The sequence below is a fragment of the Chiloscyllium plagiosum genome, unplaced genomic scaffold, assembly GCF_037043375.1.
Source record: "Chiloscyllium plagiosum isolate Xiang-an unplaced genomic scaffold, Cpla_swu_hap1 HiC_scaffold_16, whole genome shotgun sequence".
In the NCBI taxonomy this organism is placed as follows: domain Eukaryota; kingdom Metazoa; phylum Chordata; class Chondrichthyes; order Orectolobiformes; family Hemiscylliidae; genus Chiloscyllium; species Chiloscyllium plagiosum.
Window position 1 is genome coordinate 31044896 of NW_028270154.1, and position 20912 is coordinate 31065807.

Here is a 20912-nt window from a genome sequence, read left to right on the forward strand (position 1 = left end):
ACCTGTGCTGTGTATTCAAAAAGAACATGTATCCAACGAACACAGTCCACCGATTTCTCAGTAACAAATCTAAACAAGCAGACAAAACACATCCAGAAACCCTAGTCACTCTCCCCTACATCAAAGACATCTTGGAAATGACTGCCAGACTACTCAGACCTCTTAGCATCATGGTAGCCCACAAACGCACCAACACACTAAAACAACAGCTAATGGACCCTATACAGACAACAAGCAAAACTAATTTCATTTACAAAATACCTTGCAAGAACTGTAACAAACACTACATTGGACAAACAGGCAGAAAACTAATCGTGAGGAAACATGAACATGAACTCACCACAAAAAGACATGACCCACTCACTAGTATCCTTACATACAGATGAGGAAGGACACCACTTCAATTGGGACAACACATCCATCCTAGGACAAGCCAAACAGAAGCACACACGATAATTCCTCGAAGCATGGCATTCCAACCAGAACACCATCAACAAACATGTTGACTTGGATCCCATTTACCATCCTCTCAGAAAAAGAACAGGAAATGACATCATCAGAGGAAATGACATCACCAACTCAAGGAACCCCAAACACATAAATAGAAACTGGGCCATACCGGTGGTTGTCCTGGAGGCTCACTGATTATGTTATGTGGTATGGTGATGAAACGTCTGAAAGCAAACCTTCCAGCTCAGTGAGCAAACCTACATCCATACTTTGAAAAGCTGAACACTTTGAGAAATTGCTTTGAAAGTCCTCCACTGCTTGTCAACTGTGCCACCATAAAGTTTTTGTTTCCAGTCTACCTTAGCCAACTTCTCCCTCATCCAATTGCATTGGATTTTGTCTTCACATTTTCCATCTGTATTCGATGTTCAACCATACTGTGATAGCTCCTTCCAAGAGGATCCTTAACTTTAGTTCCCATTGTACTGACTTAAAAACTTTTTTATTTCCATTTTGCTTTAGTTGTTATGAAAGACCATTGAACTGAAACAATTACAGCTGCTGCTGAGTATTTTGAGAGGACAATTGTTTTTATTTCATATTTCCAGCATGTGCATATTTACTTTTACATTATTTTGTGAAAAAAATGTTTAAATGCCACACAAAAGGAAAAAAGTAGAAACAAAGATAATCTGAAATATGAAACGTCAGGCAGACAAAGCTGTTATCAACACAAGAAGTTGTTGACATTCCGTCATCAGCGTAATTTGTGATGTTGTTCATAATGAGCATCTGACATTCGCTGTGTTTGGACAGCAGAGTTTCTACAAATGCTGTTCTATCTGGAAGGAGTTTAAAGTTCTGGATGAAGACTAAGTCAATTCTAGGTTAAGGCGCATCCTCCAACAGCCAAATCGCTGCAGTTTTAGGAAGGGAGTCGCTGCCCGTTCTCCCACTGTCACTAACATGCGGGATTACGATGAAATCACCGCTTTTCTCGGAGAATGGGGACCTTACCAGAAAATTATCTTCTTCCTTTTGAGCCTCAGTGTCTTTCCCAATGGTTACTGTGGGATAAACATGGTTTTTGTCGGGGATATTCCTGAACACCGCTGTTTAATTCCCGGGCACCTCAACCTCAGTGAAGCGTGGATGAACCGCACGATCCCTCTGGAACAAGACAAGGACAAACTCCAGTACAGCAAATGTAGACGGTACCGGCTGGATGTGATCAAGAATCTCTCGGAGATATTCCCTGACCCGGATTCCGTCAATATTTCTGAGGTGGGACAGGAGCCCTGTTTGGATGGATGGGTGTACAGTAAGGAGCAGTACATCTCCACCATCGTCAGCGAGGTAAGCGGCTGGAGCAACCACAGTGTTTGTGATTGTGACAGGGAGGAGTTTGTGAAGGTAAATGTCATGTATCTCGATATTGCTCCGCAAGGAATGTGCAGATGTATTAGAAAGTAAACTTGAGAAGCCGCTCTTCACCTGGCAGAGGGAGAACAGAACAGCAAAACTGACAAATGACTCAACATTTGGTTTGTGTAGTGATCCAGAAAATTCATTTGCAAGTCTTTTGATTAGCTTTCAGCAGGATCTCGATCCATGGATATAATTTTTAATTTGCTTCCGTGTCTTTGGGTTTCAAATCATTTGTGATTTGAATTTCAATTCCTGCCTCTAAATTTGTTTTCCTTAACCGTACTCTTCCTCCAATTTCTTTTAAGAACAGAACTATAATGCTGCAGGTTAACGGAATGTCGGGTTTAACCTTTCGTTCCCTGCATAACCACCAAGACTGACACTCCAGTCGACAGCTTAGGGAGTGTTGAACTAACAGATATGCTACTTCTCCGATGGGATAATGTGGAGGTGCCGGTATTGGACAAGAGTGGACTAAGTCAGAAGTCACATGACACCTGGTTATAGTCGGACAGATTAATCAGAAATCACACATACATAGAACATAAAAACGAGGAGCAGGAGTAGACCTCAGGCCCTTCCAGCCTACTCCACCATTCAATAAGATCATGGCTAATCGATTTGTGGACTCAGGCCCACTTACCCACCCTCTCACTGTCTCCCTTAATTAGATTAGATTCCCTGCAGTATGGAAACTGATCCTTCGGCGCAACTAGTTCCCACCGACCCTCCAAACAGTAACCCACCCCTCTATGTTTACCCTAATAATGTACCTAACACTATAGGCAATTTAGCATGGCCGATTCACCTGACCTGCATATCTTTGGATTGTAGGAGGAAACCCACGCAGACACGGAGAATGTGGAAACTTTACACAGACAGTCGCCCGAGGCTGGAATCAAACTTGGGTCCCTGGTGCTGAGGCAGCAGTGCTAACCACTGAGCCATCATGCCGTCCACTTAATTCCTTTATTGTTCAAAAAAACCTCTTAGCTTGAAAAACGTTTACTAAAGTAGCGTCAACTACTTCAATGGGCAGGGAATCCCATAGATTCACAACCCTCTGGGGGAAAAGGTTTCTTCTCAATTCACTCCTAAATCTGCTCTCTCTAATCTTGAGACCATGCCCTATCTCTATATTACCTATTCCCTTCATAATTTTATATATCTCCATAAGATCCCCCCTTATTCTTCTGAATTCCAATGAATATAATTCCAATATACTTAGTCTCTCCTTATAAGCCAACCCCCTCAACTCTGGAATCAACGTACTGAACCTCCTCTGCACCCCCTCCAGTGCCAGTACATCCTTTCTCAGGTAAGGAGACTAAAACTGCACGCAGTATTCCAGGTGTGGCCTCACCAGCACCCGGTACAGCTGCAGCATAACCTCCCTGCTTTTAAACTCAATCCCTTTCGCAATGAAGGACAAAATTCCATTTGTCTTCCTAATTACGGTGCTATACCTGCAGACCAACCTTCTGTGATTCATGCACAAGGACACCCAGGTCCCTCTGCATAGCAGCATGCTGCAATTCTTTACCATTCAAGTAATAGTCCTTTTTACTGTTACTCCTACTGAAATGGATGATTTGACATTTACTAACATCGTATTCCATCTGGCAGACCTTTGCCCACTCATTCAAAATATCTATGTTCCTCTGCAAAGTTTCACAGTCCCCTGAATACTTTGCTGTGCCACTTATCTTAGTGTTATCTGGTAACTTTGACACACTACATGTGGTCCCCAACTCCAAATCATCTTTGTAAATTGTAAACAATTGTGGTCCCAATACTGACCCCTGAGGCACACTAGTAGTCACTGATTGCCAGGTAGAATAGCACTCACTTATGCCCACTCTATGCTTCCTCTTAGAATAGAGTAGAATCTCTACACTGTGCAAACAGGCCATTTGGCCCAATAAGTCCACACCGACCCACCCAGACCCATTCCCCCTACCTGATTCCTCTACAGTTCGGAGAAAGTGAGGATGCAGATGCTAGAGATCAGAATTGAGAGTGTGGTGCTGGAAAAATGCAGCATCTGAGGAGCAGGAGAATCAACATTACGGGCAAAAGCCCTTCATCAAGACTTTACATTTATCCCTGACTCATGCATCTAACCTACACATCCCTGAACACTATGGGCAATTTAGCATGGCCAATTCACCTAAACTGCATATCTTTGGACTGTGGGAGGAAACCCACACAGAAACAGGGAGAATGTACAAATTCCACACAAACAGGCACCTGAGGCTGGAATCAAACCCAGGTCCCTGGTACTGTGAGGTAGCAGTGCTAACCACTGAGCCATTGTGCTACATCGAGTCAACCAATCCTCTATCCATGCTAATACTTTAGCTTATGCCCAAAATGTCAATTCTCCTGCTCCTCGGATGCTGCCTGGCCTGCTTTGTTTTTCCAGCACCACATTTTTCAACTCTGGTCTCCAGCATCTGCAGTCCTCCCGTTCCCTTTATAGGCAGAGTTTATAGGCAGAGAGATCAAAAGATCATATACTTGGTGTGACTGGTTTGTCAGATCATATGTATCTGCAGGTGACCAATAGTGTCAGATGGTGTGTGTTTATAAAGTCAATGTTAAAAATTACATAACACCAGATTATAGTCCAACAGGTTTATTTCGAAGTACGAGCTTTCAGAGGACTCCTCCTTCATCAGGTAGCTAGAGGGGTAGGATCATAAGACACAGAATTTATAGCACAAGATCACAGTGTCATGCAACTGATATGATATACTGAACAAAAGTAAATTGATGTTAATTTTTTCATCTTTTAGAATGGGTTGCAGGTTTCGATTCATTAATATGTAAATCCCAGAACTTCTTTTTAGTCACATTCCTGAGATAATTTAAGGTTTTCTAAAAAAAAAGTGACATCTCAGCTTAGATAGTGCATTAAAGGGGTGAGGTTAAAGTCTGTCTGTACTCCAGTCTTGAGTCAGACTGGTTTTGTTTCCAAAGTAGGAATTTATAAAATGTCACATTGATTGACTGATTCCTAATTAAGGGCTCCTGCCCGAAACATCGATTTTCCTGCTCCTTGGATGCTGCCTGACCTGCTATGCATTTCCAGCACCATTCTAACCTTGCCTGCATCAGCTGCCTGCAGATTGTGTGTTTTTTGAACAAAATAGTATCTGCAAATATTAATCGGCAAATTCAAATTTACTTCATAGACATGCATGTGTGTGTGTGTGTGTGCATGTGGTAGGGGGCAAGAGAGAAAGAGAGAGAGTGTGTGTGTATTGAGAGAGTATGTGTGTATGTGTGTGTGTGCGTGTGTTGTGTAGTGAACTCATTGATCCCCAGTAGCGACGTGTCACAGCAAGAATCCATAATGGCCTTCTCAGGAGACACACTCAGGATGCAACAGATAGGGTACCCTTCGTTGTCCAATACTTCCTGGGAGTGGAGAAACTATGCCATGTACTTCGCAAACTGAAACAATTTATCGATGAGGATGAGCACCTCGCCAAGACACTCCACTTCTCACCTTTAAACAACCCCCAAATCTTAAATAGACCATTGTTCACAGCAAACTGCCCAGCCTTCAGGACAACATCGACCACAACACCATTCAATCCTATCATAGCAACCATTGCAGGACATGTCAGATTGTCGACATGGATATGACCATTATATGTGGGGACACCACCCATCATGTACGTGGCAGGTGCTCATTTGACTCAGCCAATGTTATCTACCTCATACGCTGCAGGCAAGGATGCCCCGAGGCATTATACATTGGCGAGATGAGGCAGACACTATGACAACAGATGAATAGACACCATGCAACAATCGCCAGACAGGGGAGTTCCCTCCCAGTCGGGGAACACTTCAGCAGTCAGGGACATTCAGCCTCGGATCATCAGATGACCACACTCCAAGGCGGTCTTCAGCATATGCAACAATGCAGAATGGCCTAGCAGGGGCTGGTAGCCAAGTTCATTACACAGGAGGATGGCCTCGACTGGGACCTGGGGTTCATGTCACACTACATGTGACCCCACTACACAATACACTCTCACACACACACTCACATACAAGCACACATATACACACACCCTTACATACTTACACACACAGGCCCTCTCTCATATACATGCTGTCTGTCAGACACACACATATATAACCATCACATTCACACCCATGCGCATACCCTCCCACAGGCTGATACTCCATCACACTCATGCATATATTGTACCAAGCACACACACATGTTCGCACACACACACACATAGGCACAGACTCAGACTTGCACTCTCTCTCTCACACACGCATACATGCACACACACACGCGCGCACATACACATACAAACACTCTCTCTCTCTCTCTCTCTCTCACACCTGCATACAAATATACACACATATAAATCTAGGGGGTGAATTTGCATTTGCAAAATTGTATTTGAAAATTTGTACATTCTATTTTGCTCAAAAGCACACAAGCTGCAGGCAGTCAATGCAAGCAATCATGTGACATTTTATAAATTCCAACTTTGGAAATACAACCAGTCTGACTTAAGATTGGAATACAGACCGACTTTTATCTCACACTTTTAATGCATTGCTTGAGTTGAGATGTCACCTTTTTTTTAAATAAAACCTTAAGTTATCTCAGGAATGTGACTTAAAAAAAGTTCTGGGATTTACATATTAATGAGTTGAAACGTGCAACCCATTCTAAAAGATTAATGACTTAATATCTGTTTACTTTTGTTCAATATATCATATCAGTTGCATGGCACTATGATCTTATGCTATAAATCCTGTGTCTTATGATCTTGCCCCACTAGCAACCTGATGAAGGAGCAGCGCTTCGATAGCTAGTACTTCCAAATAAATCTGTTGGAATAATAAATCCAAATAACCTGGTGCTGTGTGAATTTTAATTTTGTCCAACCCAGTCCAACACCATCACCTCCACATTATAAAGTCAATGTCAATGCTGTGCTTTCATGACAATCAGGCAGAGTGATCGGAAAAAACAAAAGGCAACATCTCAAGTCAGACACTAAAAGAAAGAATGTAGCCAAGTTGGAGGAGGGGAAAAATTATGGCTGTAAGAGCTACTCCTTTTTTGAGGTATTTTAGGTGTTGGAGGTGATTTCCTTGAATTCCAGGAGCAGCAATTACTGTTTTATATGCTGTTGCATTGTTTTGGAACTTTGGGGGAAAAAAAGTCAAAACAACGGCACTTTTAAAAGCAAAAAAGACAGACAAAAGGCAATGAACACATGGTCATTGAAGGAGAAAGAGAAAGAAACGTACACTGCTGTCTGACACTGCAGTGAATCTGCACATCTGACATGCTGTTTGAGATCACGTGTCACTGGACTTTGAAGCACATCGAGGAAAAATTAACAAACAGCGAAATTCATAACTGAACTTGGCGGAGCCAGTGTGGGAGAACTCAGTACAGGAATAGAAAAGTGCACAATTTTTAACATATAACCTTGCTGTAAGTCTACAGTAGTGAGTAGAGTGGGCTCTTTCTTGATTATGTGTTTTATTGATATCTGTCCCCTAGAGTCATACAGTCATAGAGATATCCAGCATGGAAACAGACCCTTTGTTCCAACTTGTTCATGCCGACCAGATATCCCAACCCAATCTAGTCCCTGCTGCCAGAACCCGGCCCATATCCCTCCAAGCCCTTCCTTTTCGAATACCCATTCTGATGCCTTTTAAATGTTGCAATTGTACTAGCCTCCACCACTTCCTCTGTCAGCTTATTCCATGCACGTACCACCTCTGAGTGAAAAAGTTGCCCCTTAAGTCTCTTTTATATCTTTCTCCTCTCACTCTAAATCTATGGCCTCTAGCTCTGGACTCCCTTATCCCAGGGAAAAGACTTTGTCTATTTATCTTATCCACGCTCTTCATGATTTTATAAACCTTTATAAGGTCACCCCTCAGCCTCCGATGCTCCAGGGAAAACAACCCCAGCCTATTCAACCTTTCCCTGTAGCTCAAATCTTCCAACCCTCGCAACATCCTTGTAAATCTTTTCTGAACACTTTCAAGTTTCATAACATCTTTCCGATAGGAAGGAGACCAGAATTGCACACAATATTCCAATAGTGGCCTAAATAATGTCCTGTACAGCCACAACATGACTCCTGTAGTCAATACTCTGACCAATAAAGGAAAGCATACCAATCGCCTTCCTCACTATACTATCAACCTGCAACTCCTCTTTCAAGGAGCTATGAGCCTGCACTCCAAGGTCTCTTTGTTCAGCAACACTCCCTAGGACCTTACCATTCAGTGTATAAGTTCTGTTAAGTTTTGCTTTCCCAAAATGCAGCACCTCGCATTTATCTAAATTAAACACCTGATTAAATTTTAAAAATATAAAGCATAAGTAATAAGTCAGTCTGGAGTACTGTTTTTTAGAGCAAAAAGACGATGCTATTTTCTGGGTCTGTAGATTGTGAAGGAGCAAAGATGTCCTTTAGTAGACTGATGTACTCTTCCTTCCAGATGTGGGAGTTTAGGGAGAGTTTCCATGTTACTGATGATTATGTCTGCAGGAAGTGTCTTTGATTGTGAATCCTATCAAATCGCATAGATCGGTTGTAGGGCATTAAAATGCAATGAGAAATTTACAAGAGCTAGGGGGTGTGATGGAGGGCAGTTATAGGAAGGGAGAAAATCCGCAGATAGAGTCAGGTAGATGGATTAACTCCAGGAAAGGTAGCTGGGGTAGGCCGATAGTGCAGGAGTCTTCTATGGCTTTCCCATTTCAAACAAATATGCTATTTTGGAAAATCTAGGGGGTAATGAACTCTCAGGGGAATGTAGCATGAACAGCCAAGCTTCTGCTTTTGAGACTGGCTGTAATATAATGAAGGGTATGTCAGGTTCCAAGCGATAGGGGACTCTCTAGTCAGAGGCACAGATAGTTTTTTCTACGGCCAACAGCAAAAAATCAGAGTGGTGTGTTGCCTCCCTGGTGCCAGGATCAAGGATATCTCTGAGAGGGTGCAGAATATTCTCAAAGGGGAGAGGAACGAGCAGGAGGCCATTGTAAACATTGGAACTAACGACATAAGAAAGGAAAAGGACGAGACTCTGAAGGGAGAATATAGAAGCTTAGGCAGGAATTTAAAAAGGAGGTCCTCAAGGGTAGTAATATCTGGATTACTCCCGGTGCTACGAGCTAGTGAGAGTAGGAATAGGAGGATAGAGGAGATGAATGTACAGCTGAGGAGCTGGTGTATGGGAGAAGGACAGAAAGGGAGGCAAGAGAGGAGGGGGAGTGGCAGTTTCGATGAAGGACAGCATTAATGCTGTACTGAGGGAGGATATTCCCGGAAATACATCCAGGGAAATGTTTGGGTGGAACTGAGAAATAAGAAAGGGAGGATCACCTCTTTGGGATTTTATTGTAGACCTCCCCATAGTCAGTGGGAAATTGAGAAATAAATTTGTAAGTAAATTTTGGTTATTTGTAAGAATAATAGGGTGGTGATGGTGGGGGATTTTAACGTTCCAAACATAGACTGGGACTGCCACAGTCATAAGGGTTTAGATGGAGAGGAATTTGTTAAGTGTGTACAAGAAATGTTTTTAATTCAATATGTGGATGTATCTAGTGAGAAGGTGCAAAACCTGAACTAGTCTTGGGAAATAAGGCAGGGCAGGTGACTGAGTTGGCAATGGGGGAGCACTTTGGGGCCAGCGAACATCATTCTATTAGTTTTAAAATAGTGATGGAAAGGGATAGACCGGATCTGAAAGTTGAAGTTCTAAATTGGAGGAAGGCTAATTTTGATGGTATTCGGCAAAACTTTCAAAAGTTGATTGGGGGCAGATATTCGCAGGTAAAGGGATGGCTGGAAAATGGGAAGCCTTCAAACATGAGATAACGAGAGTCCAGCGACAGTATATTCCTGTTAGCAAGAAAGGAAAGGGTGGTAGGTGTAGGGAATGCTAGATGACCAGAGAACTTGATAAAGAAAAAGAAGGAAGCAAAAGTCAAGTATAGACAGGATAGATCGAGTGAATCCTTAGAAGAGTATAAAGTCAGTAGGAGTATACTTAAGAGGGAAATCAGGAGGGGAAAAAGGGGACATGAGATAGCTTTGACTAATAGGGTTAAGGAGAATCCAAAGGGTTTTTAATAAATACATTCAGGACAAAAGGGTATCTGGGAAGAAATAGGGCCCCTCAAAGACCAGCCTATGTGTGGAGCTGCAGGAGATGGGGGAGATATTAAACAAATAGTTTGCATCAGTGTTTACTATGAAAAGGACATGGAAGATGTAGAATGTGGGGAAATAGATGGTGACATCTTGAAAAGTGACCATATTAAAGAAGAGAAGGTGCTGGATGTCTTGAAATGCATAAAAGTGGATAAATCCACAGGACCTGATCAGGTGTACCTTAGAACTCTGTGGTAGGCTAAGGAAGTGATTGCTGGGCCTCTTACTGAGTTATTTGTATCATCGATAGTCACAGGTGAGGTGCTGGAAGTCTGGAGGTTGGCTAACGTGGTGCCACTATTTAAGAAAGGGGGTAAGGAAAAACCAGGGAACTATAGACCGGTGAGCCTGACCTCGGTGGTGGGCAAGTTGTTGGAGGGAATCCTGAAGGACAGGATTTACATGTATTTGGAAAGGCAAGGCCTGATTAAGGATAGTCAGCATGGCTTTGTGTATGGGAAATCATGTCTCACGAACTTGATTGAGTTTTTTGAAGAAGGAACAAAGAGGATTGATGAGGGCAAAGCGGTGGACATGATCTATATGGACTTCAGTAAGGTGTTCTACAAGGATCCCCATGGGAGACTGGTAAGCAAGATCAGACCTCATGGAATACAGGGAAAACTAGCCATTTGGTAAAAGAACTGGCTTGAAAGTACAAGACAGAGGGTAGTGTTGGAGGGTTGCTTTTCATACTGGAGGCCTGTGACCAGTGGTGTGCCACAAGGATCGGTGCTGGGTCCCCTGCTTTTCATCATTTATATAAATGATTTGGATGTGAAAATAGGAGATACAGTTAGTAAGTTTGCAGATGACACCATAATTGGAGGTGTAGTGGGTAACAAAGAAGTACAACCTCAGAGTACAACAGGATCTTGATCAGATGAGCCAATGGGCAGAGGAGTGGCAGATGGAGTTTAATTTGGATAAATGCGAGGTGCTGCATTTTGGAAAGGCAAATCAAGACAGGATGTATACACTTAATGGTAAGGTCCTACGGAGTGCTGCTGAATAGAGACCTTGGAGTGCAGGTTCACAGTTCCTTGAAAATGGAGTTGCGGGTAGATAGGATAGTGAAGAAGGCATTTGGTATGTTTTCCTTTAATGGCCAGAGCATTGTGTATACGGGTTGGGAGCTCATGTTGCAACTGTACAGGACTTTGGTTAGGCCACTTTTGGGCATTTCTGGTCTCCTTTCTATCAGAAGGACGTTCTGTAACTTGAAAAGGTTCAGAAAAGTTTAACAAGGATGTTGCCAGGGTTGGAGGATTTGAGCTATAGGGAGAAGCTGAATAGGCTGGGGCTATTTTTCCTGGAATGTCAGAGAATGAGGGATGACCTTATAGAGGTTTATAAAAATTCATGAGGGGCATGGATGGGAGGAATCGACAAGATCTTTTCCCTACAGTGGGTGAGTCGAGAACTAGAGGGCATAGGTTCAGCATGGGAGGGGTTAAGATATGAAAGGGACCAACTTTCTCATGCAGAGGGTGGTGCGTGTATGGAATGAGCTGCCAGAGGAAGTGGTGTAGACTGGTACAATTACAGCATTTAAAAGGCATCTGGATGGGTATATGCACAGGAAGGGTTTTGAGGGATATGGCCCAAGTGCTGGCAAATGGGACTAGATTAAGTTAGGATATCTGGTCGGCATGGATGAGTTGGACCGAAGGGTCTGTTTCCATGCTGTATATCTCTGACTCTATGACTCAAATTGTAGGTCTGAGGCTTTGTTCAGAATCTGTCTCAGAGTGTTAAGCTGGAATCAGGCTGGTTTTATTCTGGCAGCTGGAATTTATAAGAGTCCACACTGGCTGATTGTGACAACAAATTGTATGTTTTTTTGAACAAAATAAAATGTATCTGCAAATAAACATCTTCGATGAAATGATTCACCCCATAGATTTATATGTGTGTGTATGTGAGGGAGAGAGAGAGAGAGAGTTTGTACATGTGTGTGTATCTGTGCTTGAGAGTGAGTGTGAGAGAGTGTATCTGAGAGAGAGTGTGTGTGTTTGTGTGAGTGTGCATGTGTGTGAGAGTGTGTGTGTGTGTGCGCGTGCACGCGCGTGTGTGTGAGAGTATATAGAACATTGAACATAGAACAGTACAGCACAGTACAGGTTCTTTGGCCCATGATGTTGTCTGACCTTTTATCCTACTCTAATATCAAACTAACTTATGTAAACTTCATTGTACTATCTTCCACGTGCCTATCCAAGAGTCGCTTAAATGTCCCTAATGTATCTGAAGAAGGGCTTATGCCCGAAACGTCGATTCTCCTGTTCCCTGGATGCTGCCTGACCTGCTGCGCTTTTCCAGCAACACATTTCCAGCTCTGATCTCCAGCATCTGCAGACCTCACTTTCTTCCCTAATGTATCTGACTCTACTACCACGCTGGCAGTGCATTCCATGCACCCACCTCTATCATAAAAAACCGACCTCTGACATCTCCCCTAAACCTTCCTCCAATCACCTTAAAATTATGCCACCTCGTGATAGCCACTTCCGCCATGGGAAAAAAATCTCTGACTATTTACTTTGTCTATGCCTCTCATCATCTTGCATCTATCAAGTCACCTCTCATCCTTCTTCGCTCTCAATGAGAAAAGCTCTAGATCCCTCAACCTTTCTTCATAAGAACAAGCCCTCCAGTCCAGGCAGCATCCTGGTGAACCTCCTCTGCACCCCCTCCAAAGCTTCCATATCCTTCCTATATTGAGGGGACCAGCACTGAACACAATATTCCAAGGGTGGTCTAAACAGAGATCTAGAGAGCTGCAACCTAAGCTTGTGGCTCTTAAACTCAATCCCACTGCGAATGAAAGCCCAACACACCATATGCCCCTTAACAACTCAACCAACCTGGGTCACAACTTTGAGGTATCCATGGATATGGACCCCAAGATCCCTCTGTTTCTCTACACTGCCAAGAATCCTGATTTTAACCCTGTATTCTTCATTCAAATTTGACCTTCAAAAATAAATCACTCCACACTTTTCCAGGTTGAACTCCATCTGCCACTTCTTATCCCATTTCTGCATCCTGTTAATGTCCCATTGCAACTTACAACAGCCCTACACTCTATCTACCACTCCTCCAATCTTCATGTCATTGACAATCTTACTAACCCACCCTTCCACTTCTTCATCCAAGTCATTTATAAAAATCACAAAAGCAGAGATCCCAGAACCGATCTCTGCGGAACACCGCTAGTCATCGAGTTCTAGGCTGAATACTTTCTATCAACTACCAGCCTCTGTCTTCTATTGGCCAACTAATTCTATATCCAGAAAGCCACATTTCCCTGTATCCCTGTCTCTGTACTTTCTGAATGCGCCCACATGGGGAACCTTATCAAATGTCTTGCTAAAATCCATGAACACCATATTCACTGCTCTACCTTAATGAATGTGTTTTGTAACATTCTGAAAGAATTCAATAAGTTTTCTGAGGCATGACCTACCCCTCACAAAGCCATGCTAACTAACTCTAATCAAGCTATGGTTTTCCAACTAATCATAAATTCTGTTTCTCAAAATCCTCTCCATTAATTGGCCCACCACAGACATAAAACTGACTGATCTATAATTCCCAGGATTATCCCTATTCCCTTTCTTGAACAAGGAAATAACATTTGCACCCTCCAATCATCCAGCACTACTCCAGTGGACAATGAGGATGCAAAGATCATCGTCAAAGGTACAACAATCTCTTCCCTCGCTTCCTGTACTAACCTTGGGAATATCGTGTCTGTCCCAGAGGACTTATCTATCCTCATATTTTTTAAAAATTTTCAGCATATCCTCCCTTTTTGACATCAATCTCATCAAACATATCAGTCTGTTTCATGCTGAGCTCACAAACGTCGAGTTCCCTCTTCTGATGTTAAAAGATTGAATGGGAATATCTCTCTAGACATTAAAATAATATTAAACAATTAAACTGCACTGATTGAACATTCTGGAAGTGGGTGGGGACGGCAGTCATGAAGGAATGCAAATGATTCCCACTCCAATTAGATAGTCATTTGCTATTACTCCCACTACTATTATCAAATTAAACTCTCATTTAACCTCTTCCATACTTTCATCGCCATCCCCAGCCAATCAGGTTCGCTTGCATGATTATCCAAAATGCTGACACTATCACACCTAAATTGTCTAAGCAAGAAGCAGAGCCAGAACTCATTTCCAGGGCCACCTCGAAGCTAGGCCATATCATCCCAACATTGTCTTGGGGATTCATTGAGTCAGAAAATCATTTGTATAATGATTCCCCAGGATTAGGGCATTAGCATTTGCATTATCTCCAACGATGATCTTATCCTACCATTGTACTTAGAGTAACGTGATTGTGAGTGACTGGGGTCTGTCTTGTGTGGCATGTGGGAAAAAGTGAGGACTGCAGATGCTGGAGATCAGAGCTGAAAAATGTGTTGCTGGAAAAGCGCAGCAGGTCAGGCAGCATCCAAGGAGCAGGAGAATCGACGTTTCAGGCATAAGCCCTTCTTCAGTGTGGCATGTGACTGTGGGGGAATGGCCAGAGCATCTCTAAGCATGACCAACTGACCTGTTAAAGGGGATGTATTTCCTCTGTTTGGGGTCTCACTTCTAGCTCAACTTGGCACGCTTGTGAAGAATATCAGAGGGGTCACCTCACTTGTACAGGCTTTATTACACTTTGCAGAAGTTGGTGTGTGTGAATTGCATCTCGTGTGTGAAAACTTGAGAAAAGAAGCAGTGGCAGTGATGGAATTCCAACATTCAGCTTCCAGGGGGACTGAATAAGCAATTGTATGAGTGTTGGTTGCGTGAGACAGATGGGCCCATAAGGTAAGCTTCACCTTGATCTCTCTCTCTCTCTCTAAACTTCACACTCAGTCGATCCCTTATCTCCTGGGACTTAGTGGTGATGGAAACTTTGAGGTAACTCGCATACTTGCATACCAACGAGTCGCTTTGTGCGAGACTGGATTTTAAAAGGGTTTTGATTAAGGTTAAATCGGGGTTACAGTCCCCAAGGTTAAATTGGGGTATGAGTCCCCAGGATTAAATCGGGGTTAGAGTTCCCAGGGTTAAATCGGGGTTAGAGTCCCCAGAGTTAAATCAGGGTTAGGGTCCCCTTGGAAACCGAGAGTTCGGAGCCCCGGGATACAGTACACTAGTAAAGCAGGGTCACTGTGTCTACCTCAGCACCCTGCCTTAGACCGATTGTTAAGAGAGGTAATCCCCCACGTGAAGGTCAGGAACCTGAAGTGGGTGTGGAGACTGCCAGTACGGTTCCATAAAAGTCAGCTGGAGAAAGGTAACATGGGGCAAGTGTTAGTTAAGTCAGGGGCTGGAATCCCTTTATATCGAGGTGACCCCCAAAACGAGGAAAGGCTCAGGTGTCTCTCAGAATGTTTAAATAAGAAATTGGGTAATGAAATCTGGCCACAAGGAGGGACGTGTGACATATAGAAATGTTTAAAGGCCGAAGAGGCAATCTGGAAGTGCAATGCGGGAAGTCAGTGGAAAACTAATAACCGTGTGGCGAAAAACAGCTAAGGAATTAAAAGACAAATCTAAGCAGAGCAGCTGGGAGTACAGTGTGCACCAAAGAGCGATTAGATTATGTCGTAACAAGGGTAACCCAAAGCCTTGGGCAGTATTGAAGACTCAGAGCGAGGACTATGATCTAAATAGGAGAAACTAAAAAAAAGCTAAAAGGCATTAGACAGACTAACAAACCAGGGTTAAAATGCTAACCCAGCCTACGGCCGAGAGCAAAATGGAGGGACCTCCGGACATGTCTGGTATGCCAATGTTGTTCCAAATTGATGACACTGATGAGCAGGAGGAGGATTGGCAAATCCCAGTTTGTGCCCTGCCCAGCTCCCCTGTATCAGCCGCTACACCCTAGTACCCCTGCTAGCGCCGTGACACCCGACCTCAATCCACCAGCCCGTAACCACCACCCCACCATATCCTTCACTGCTGCCTGGCCCCCTGCGCTCTATCCCTCGGCCACGCCAGACGTTCCGACCCTCCGCGTCCTGACCAGAACCAGGCTCCTGAAAGCTTCGCTGACCCAGTCGCTTTCAGGACGCGATCCAACACTAAAAAAACACAAAGAGACAGGCTCTTTTCAGACGCACAGAGAACAAGATACACTGTCTTATAACCCCGGCACAGACAGCAGTAGTGAATGTGGCGGGCCCCTCTATTACGATCCTGAGAACAACAACCCCCAGAGAGATCGCAAGTGAACTAGCTAACCCCGGCCCATCTAACTGAAACACAACAGGCAACGCCGCCCATAAACGTGAACAGAGAGAGTTCCCTACTTGGACAGTCCCTAACCCAAACCCTGAAACAGCAGGAGAGGTCATCAGACAGGTTTACACCCCCTGGGAACCCCAAGAGATGCCTCCTCAACTGAAAGAGGTGTCCAGAGGATTTCATTGATTATGTTACAGGCACAATTCAAATGTATCAAGCCACACCCCAGGACCTCTTCAGTCTGTGCTGCATGGCTTTGACCCCAAGTGCGGGTTCAAGGTGGAAAACCCAGATCAGGGGTTACAATGATTGGGAGGCCTTTTCCTGAGCCATTCCCCAGCCTGGGATCCAAATCCAGGCAATAGGGGGGACTTTCCAGTAAACCGGTCAATATATCTCGGGTATTGCAGTGCCACCCAAAGCAGAAGGAGGCCGATTCAGACTTTTGGGATCAGTTTTGCTCCACATACTCCACCTATGCAGGGAACACCGCTTATCATGCAGGAAATCCCTCGGCCCAGTTTAATGTCCTACAATCACAATGTATCCCTGCTGCTGTTTGAAACAACAAATTGGATTGGCCGGATAACACTCGTCAACAAATAAGAAGAGCGCTCACATATTATCGGCATAGTCCTAAAGAACCTATAAACAGGTAATAGTCAAGCATGAAATAATACTGCGCCCTCCCTGTCCACCCCCTCACAATGATTCTAATCTCCCTATTGCAGGCCCTGATGCCCTCAGGAACCACCCAATGAAACCCTACCATTGTCTCCAGGGGTGGGTCGATGGATATGACCTTGCATATGCCACTCACCTGAATGGCCCCAGTGCACCTTTTCATCATTTCCCTTACACCCCTCCACCGTCTTTCTGCAACGACCATGTTCGCCCTCGACCCTGTTATGGTCCGCGCCCACAGACAATGACAGCCAATGTAGACTTGTATTCACCATGGTGCGGATGGCCATTGGTAGCGAGACTGCTCACTGTTGCACCTGTAATATGGAACCCAGGCAGGGGGCGAGTTCTCTATGCTGGACACCCCTTCCCAGTCTGACTAACCTCCCTTCCACTTCACCCTGTCCTGACTAAAGACACCAAGGATGAACCGGTAGTCTGCTTGATGGTTGAGGGTAAAGACATCCCCTTCATGCCTCAACACTGAGACCTCCTGAGTGCGCCGACAAGGGTTTGGGCTCTCAACCAGCTCTATACACCTTAGTGGTCTAAGTGGACAGGAGATGTAGTTTCCCTTAACGGAACCACTCACAGTTCAGTTTGGTCCCCACACCTGTACTGTCCAATACTTGTACTGCCTCTAATTTAGGCATTAACCTAGCAGGGAGGGATTTGTTGTGGCCCTTCGTGTCGAGATTCTCGGCCTTGTTGAAGGCATTACAATTAGACATAATTCTACCAAGAGACAGTTCTGGATCTATTGCGTCCCCCAATGGTGGGCTGTTGAATTACAGCCAAAGAATTTTATGCCTCCTCTACAAGTCCCTGATTACCACGTAACTCTTTGCTACGATTCCACTGGAGCCTCCACTGAGCTGGTAGCCACCTTTACCCCCTTCCTAGAGTGCACTGTCACCGTTTCCGTAACGGGACCCATTGAAGGTAAACAGGGATCTGCCCTCTTAGTAGATGTTCCTGTCCAGCTCTAGAACCAACGAGGATTGGTTTCTCTCCACATTACCTTAACTGTAAATGAGGGATACAGAGCAAAGGCCATGGGATTTTCAGCACACCAGTTACAGCAACCAGTTACAGACCCTGGTCCGACTGACCAGACGCAAACACTGACCAATGCAAAGTTAACTTATTTCTCTAGCCCTTACACTGTGGCGGGTTTACTTTGCCACTATCAACCCCAACATGACCCTTCAGAAGAACCCTTTCCCAACCTTTGGTCGTCCGCTAAGCATGACGTGGGGTGCACCTCTGGGGATCCTATCAAGATCAAAATTACATCAGTAGCAGAACTGCCTTCGATACCTCAATACTCCCTGAGACCAGAAGCCATAGAAAGGATATCAGCTTTGATAGACCCATTCCTCCAACAAGAAGTTCTAATTCCCTGCCAATCACTCTGTAACCACCCCCCCCCCCCCCATTCTTCCTGTCCCGAAGCCAGGACGCTCAGAATGAAGGTTAGTACAGAATCTTCAACAGATCAACAGAATAGTACAGCCATTACACCCAGTCATGTGGAACCGTGTGACCATTCTCAGCAATATCCCTGCCAGAGTCTGTGTTTTCATAATAGCTGACCTGCAGCATGCTTTCTCTGCTCTCCTCCAGCAACAGAGTTTCGATATTTCTTTGCTTTCACCTTTAAAGGTCAGCAGTACACTTAGACATGGCTCACCCAGAGATTTGTCCATTTGCCCTCTCTATTCTCCCAGGTATTGCACCAGCAGCTGTCTGAGCTTCAGCTCTCGAACGGCTCCATAGTCGTCCAGTATGTGGACGACCTACTCTTAGCTAGCTCCTTGGAATCTGCTAACGTTGCAGATACCAACCGTCTCCTAAACGCCCTCCACTCTTGGGGATACATTATACCATCCAACAAGGTTCAGCGCCCCATGACAAGTTACATTCCTGGGGACATTGCTCAGCACTTCAGAATGGCAGTTGACCCCGGACCACATTACACCCATCCCACCCACAAGCACTAAGCAGATGCATGCCTTTTTTAGGCTTGGTTAACTCCTGCTGGCAGTGGTTCCCCAATGTTACGTTACTTACCAAGTAGCTAACCCCTTCAGTCACCAATAAGACTCTAAGAACTTTCACCCTAGCCGAAGACCAGAAGTTGGCTTTCAATTAGTTTAAAGCAGCCCTTGCTGGTGCTCCAGCTCTCGGGAGTCCACTGTATGACAGACCCTTCCATCGGTATGCCACAATCCTCGAAGACTGTGCATCCGCTGTTTAACCCAGACCCACAGAGATCGCAGGAGGCCAGTGGCTTATTACTCAACTCACCTTGTCACCATGGGCCTCCCGCCTTGCTCACAAATTCTGCTGGTGGTTTACTCCCTTGTGACAGTCGCATCCAATATAACCCAGCAGACACCCTTGACCATCTATTCGTCACACGTGATCGTAGCCCTTCTTGCTTCCCACCAAACCCAACACCTTACACAGGCTCGACTTAGCCATTACAAGGTAGCCCTTCTTAACAACCCCCTTCTGACCTTCTCCTACTGCTCGACCGTTAACCTGGCGACTTCCCTCAGTGCCCCTCCAGAGGAGCTTCTCCATCCTTCCCACGACTGCCTTCTTGACATTCCCCCAACCAGGCCTCTCAGATGTCCATTGCCCACACCGGATTTAGCCCTCTTTATAGATAGTCGCTCATCAATATCATCTTGAGGAGTGCCTCTTTCAGGATATGCAATCGTCACCCTTACTGATGCATTAGAAGCAGCCTCCCTCCACCCCCCAGTTTCCACCCAGAAAGCAGAACTCTTTGCACTGACACAAGCCTGTGTCCTGGCCACAGGGAAAACGGTGAATCTGCTTTGATGTGGCCCAAGACGTTGGCCAGCTTTGATCCCAGTGAGGGTTCCTGACCTCTTCAGGCACCCCTATTCACAACACATTGTATGTCCAACATCTCCTTAAGGCCATCCTCCTCTCCAAACTATTGGGCATAATCAAATGTGCTGCTCATGTCACATACAATCCTGATGCCAGCCATGGCAATGCCAGAGCTGACCGAGTTACCAAGGATGCGGCAAGGGCCCGCAATTCAATCGTCTCCATTATTAACCGGCAGGCGCCCAATTGAAAACATGCCTCAAAAACAAAAGGCATTCCAGACATTGTCACGGTGCAGCGTTTACAGGGGGAACACCCCTAATTCAGGAAAGCAGATATGGAAGAAGCATGGGAGCTCACACTCTGTGTCAAAAGGCCTCTGGATCACTCCAGTCAGTCATGTATACCTCATTCCTTGTTACCAATACTCATCGATTACCTTCATACTGATACACACCTTAACAAGGGGGGAGTGAGTAGCATCGTGTTCAGACCTGCTGGCACCCCCAACTGGGCAGAAGTGGATACTGCAGATGCTGGAGATCAGAGTCAAGATTAGAGTGGTGTTGGAAAAGCACAGCAGGTCAGGCAGCATCCGAGGAGCAGGGAAATCAACATTTCAGGCAAAAGCTCTTCATCAGGAGCCCCCCCTGACTGGCCAAGGTAATTCAAAAGCGTGTCAGATCATGTCTGATATGTCAGCAAAATAATGCAGGTCAAGGTGTGCGGTGTGTAACAGGAAAGACTCCCTTGCCAGCGGGTCCATTTGAATGTATTCAGCTTGACTTTATTGAACTTCTGCATGTACATTGCTATAAGTATTGCCTTGTTGTCATTGATGTCTTCAGTAGATGGATTGAGGCTTTTCCCACTAATAACATGGCCTCAATGGTGGTACGATTACTCCTAACAGAGATCATACCGAAGTTTGGGGTGCCCCGACAGCTTAGTTCAGACAATGTACGGAAAGTTTACACAGAGCCTA

The 20912-nt window shown here is 44.7% G+C and overlaps 1 protein-coding gene across 1 annotated transcript in view; it reads left to right on the top strand.

Moving 5' to 3' along the window:
- The first annotated feature begins 1348 nt into the window (after window positions 1–1348).
- LOC122556568 (organic cation/carnitine transporter 2-like) overlaps window positions 1349–20912 on the top strand; it is a 75062-nt gene continuing 55498 nt past the window's right edge. The window contains exon 1 of the mRNA XM_043703384.2: window positions 1349–1806. Coding sequence (XP_043559319.2) covers window positions 1417–1806 — 390 coding nt within the window. The 5' untranslated portion in view covers window positions 1349–1416. The remainder of the gene's footprint in view (window positions 1807–20912) is intronic.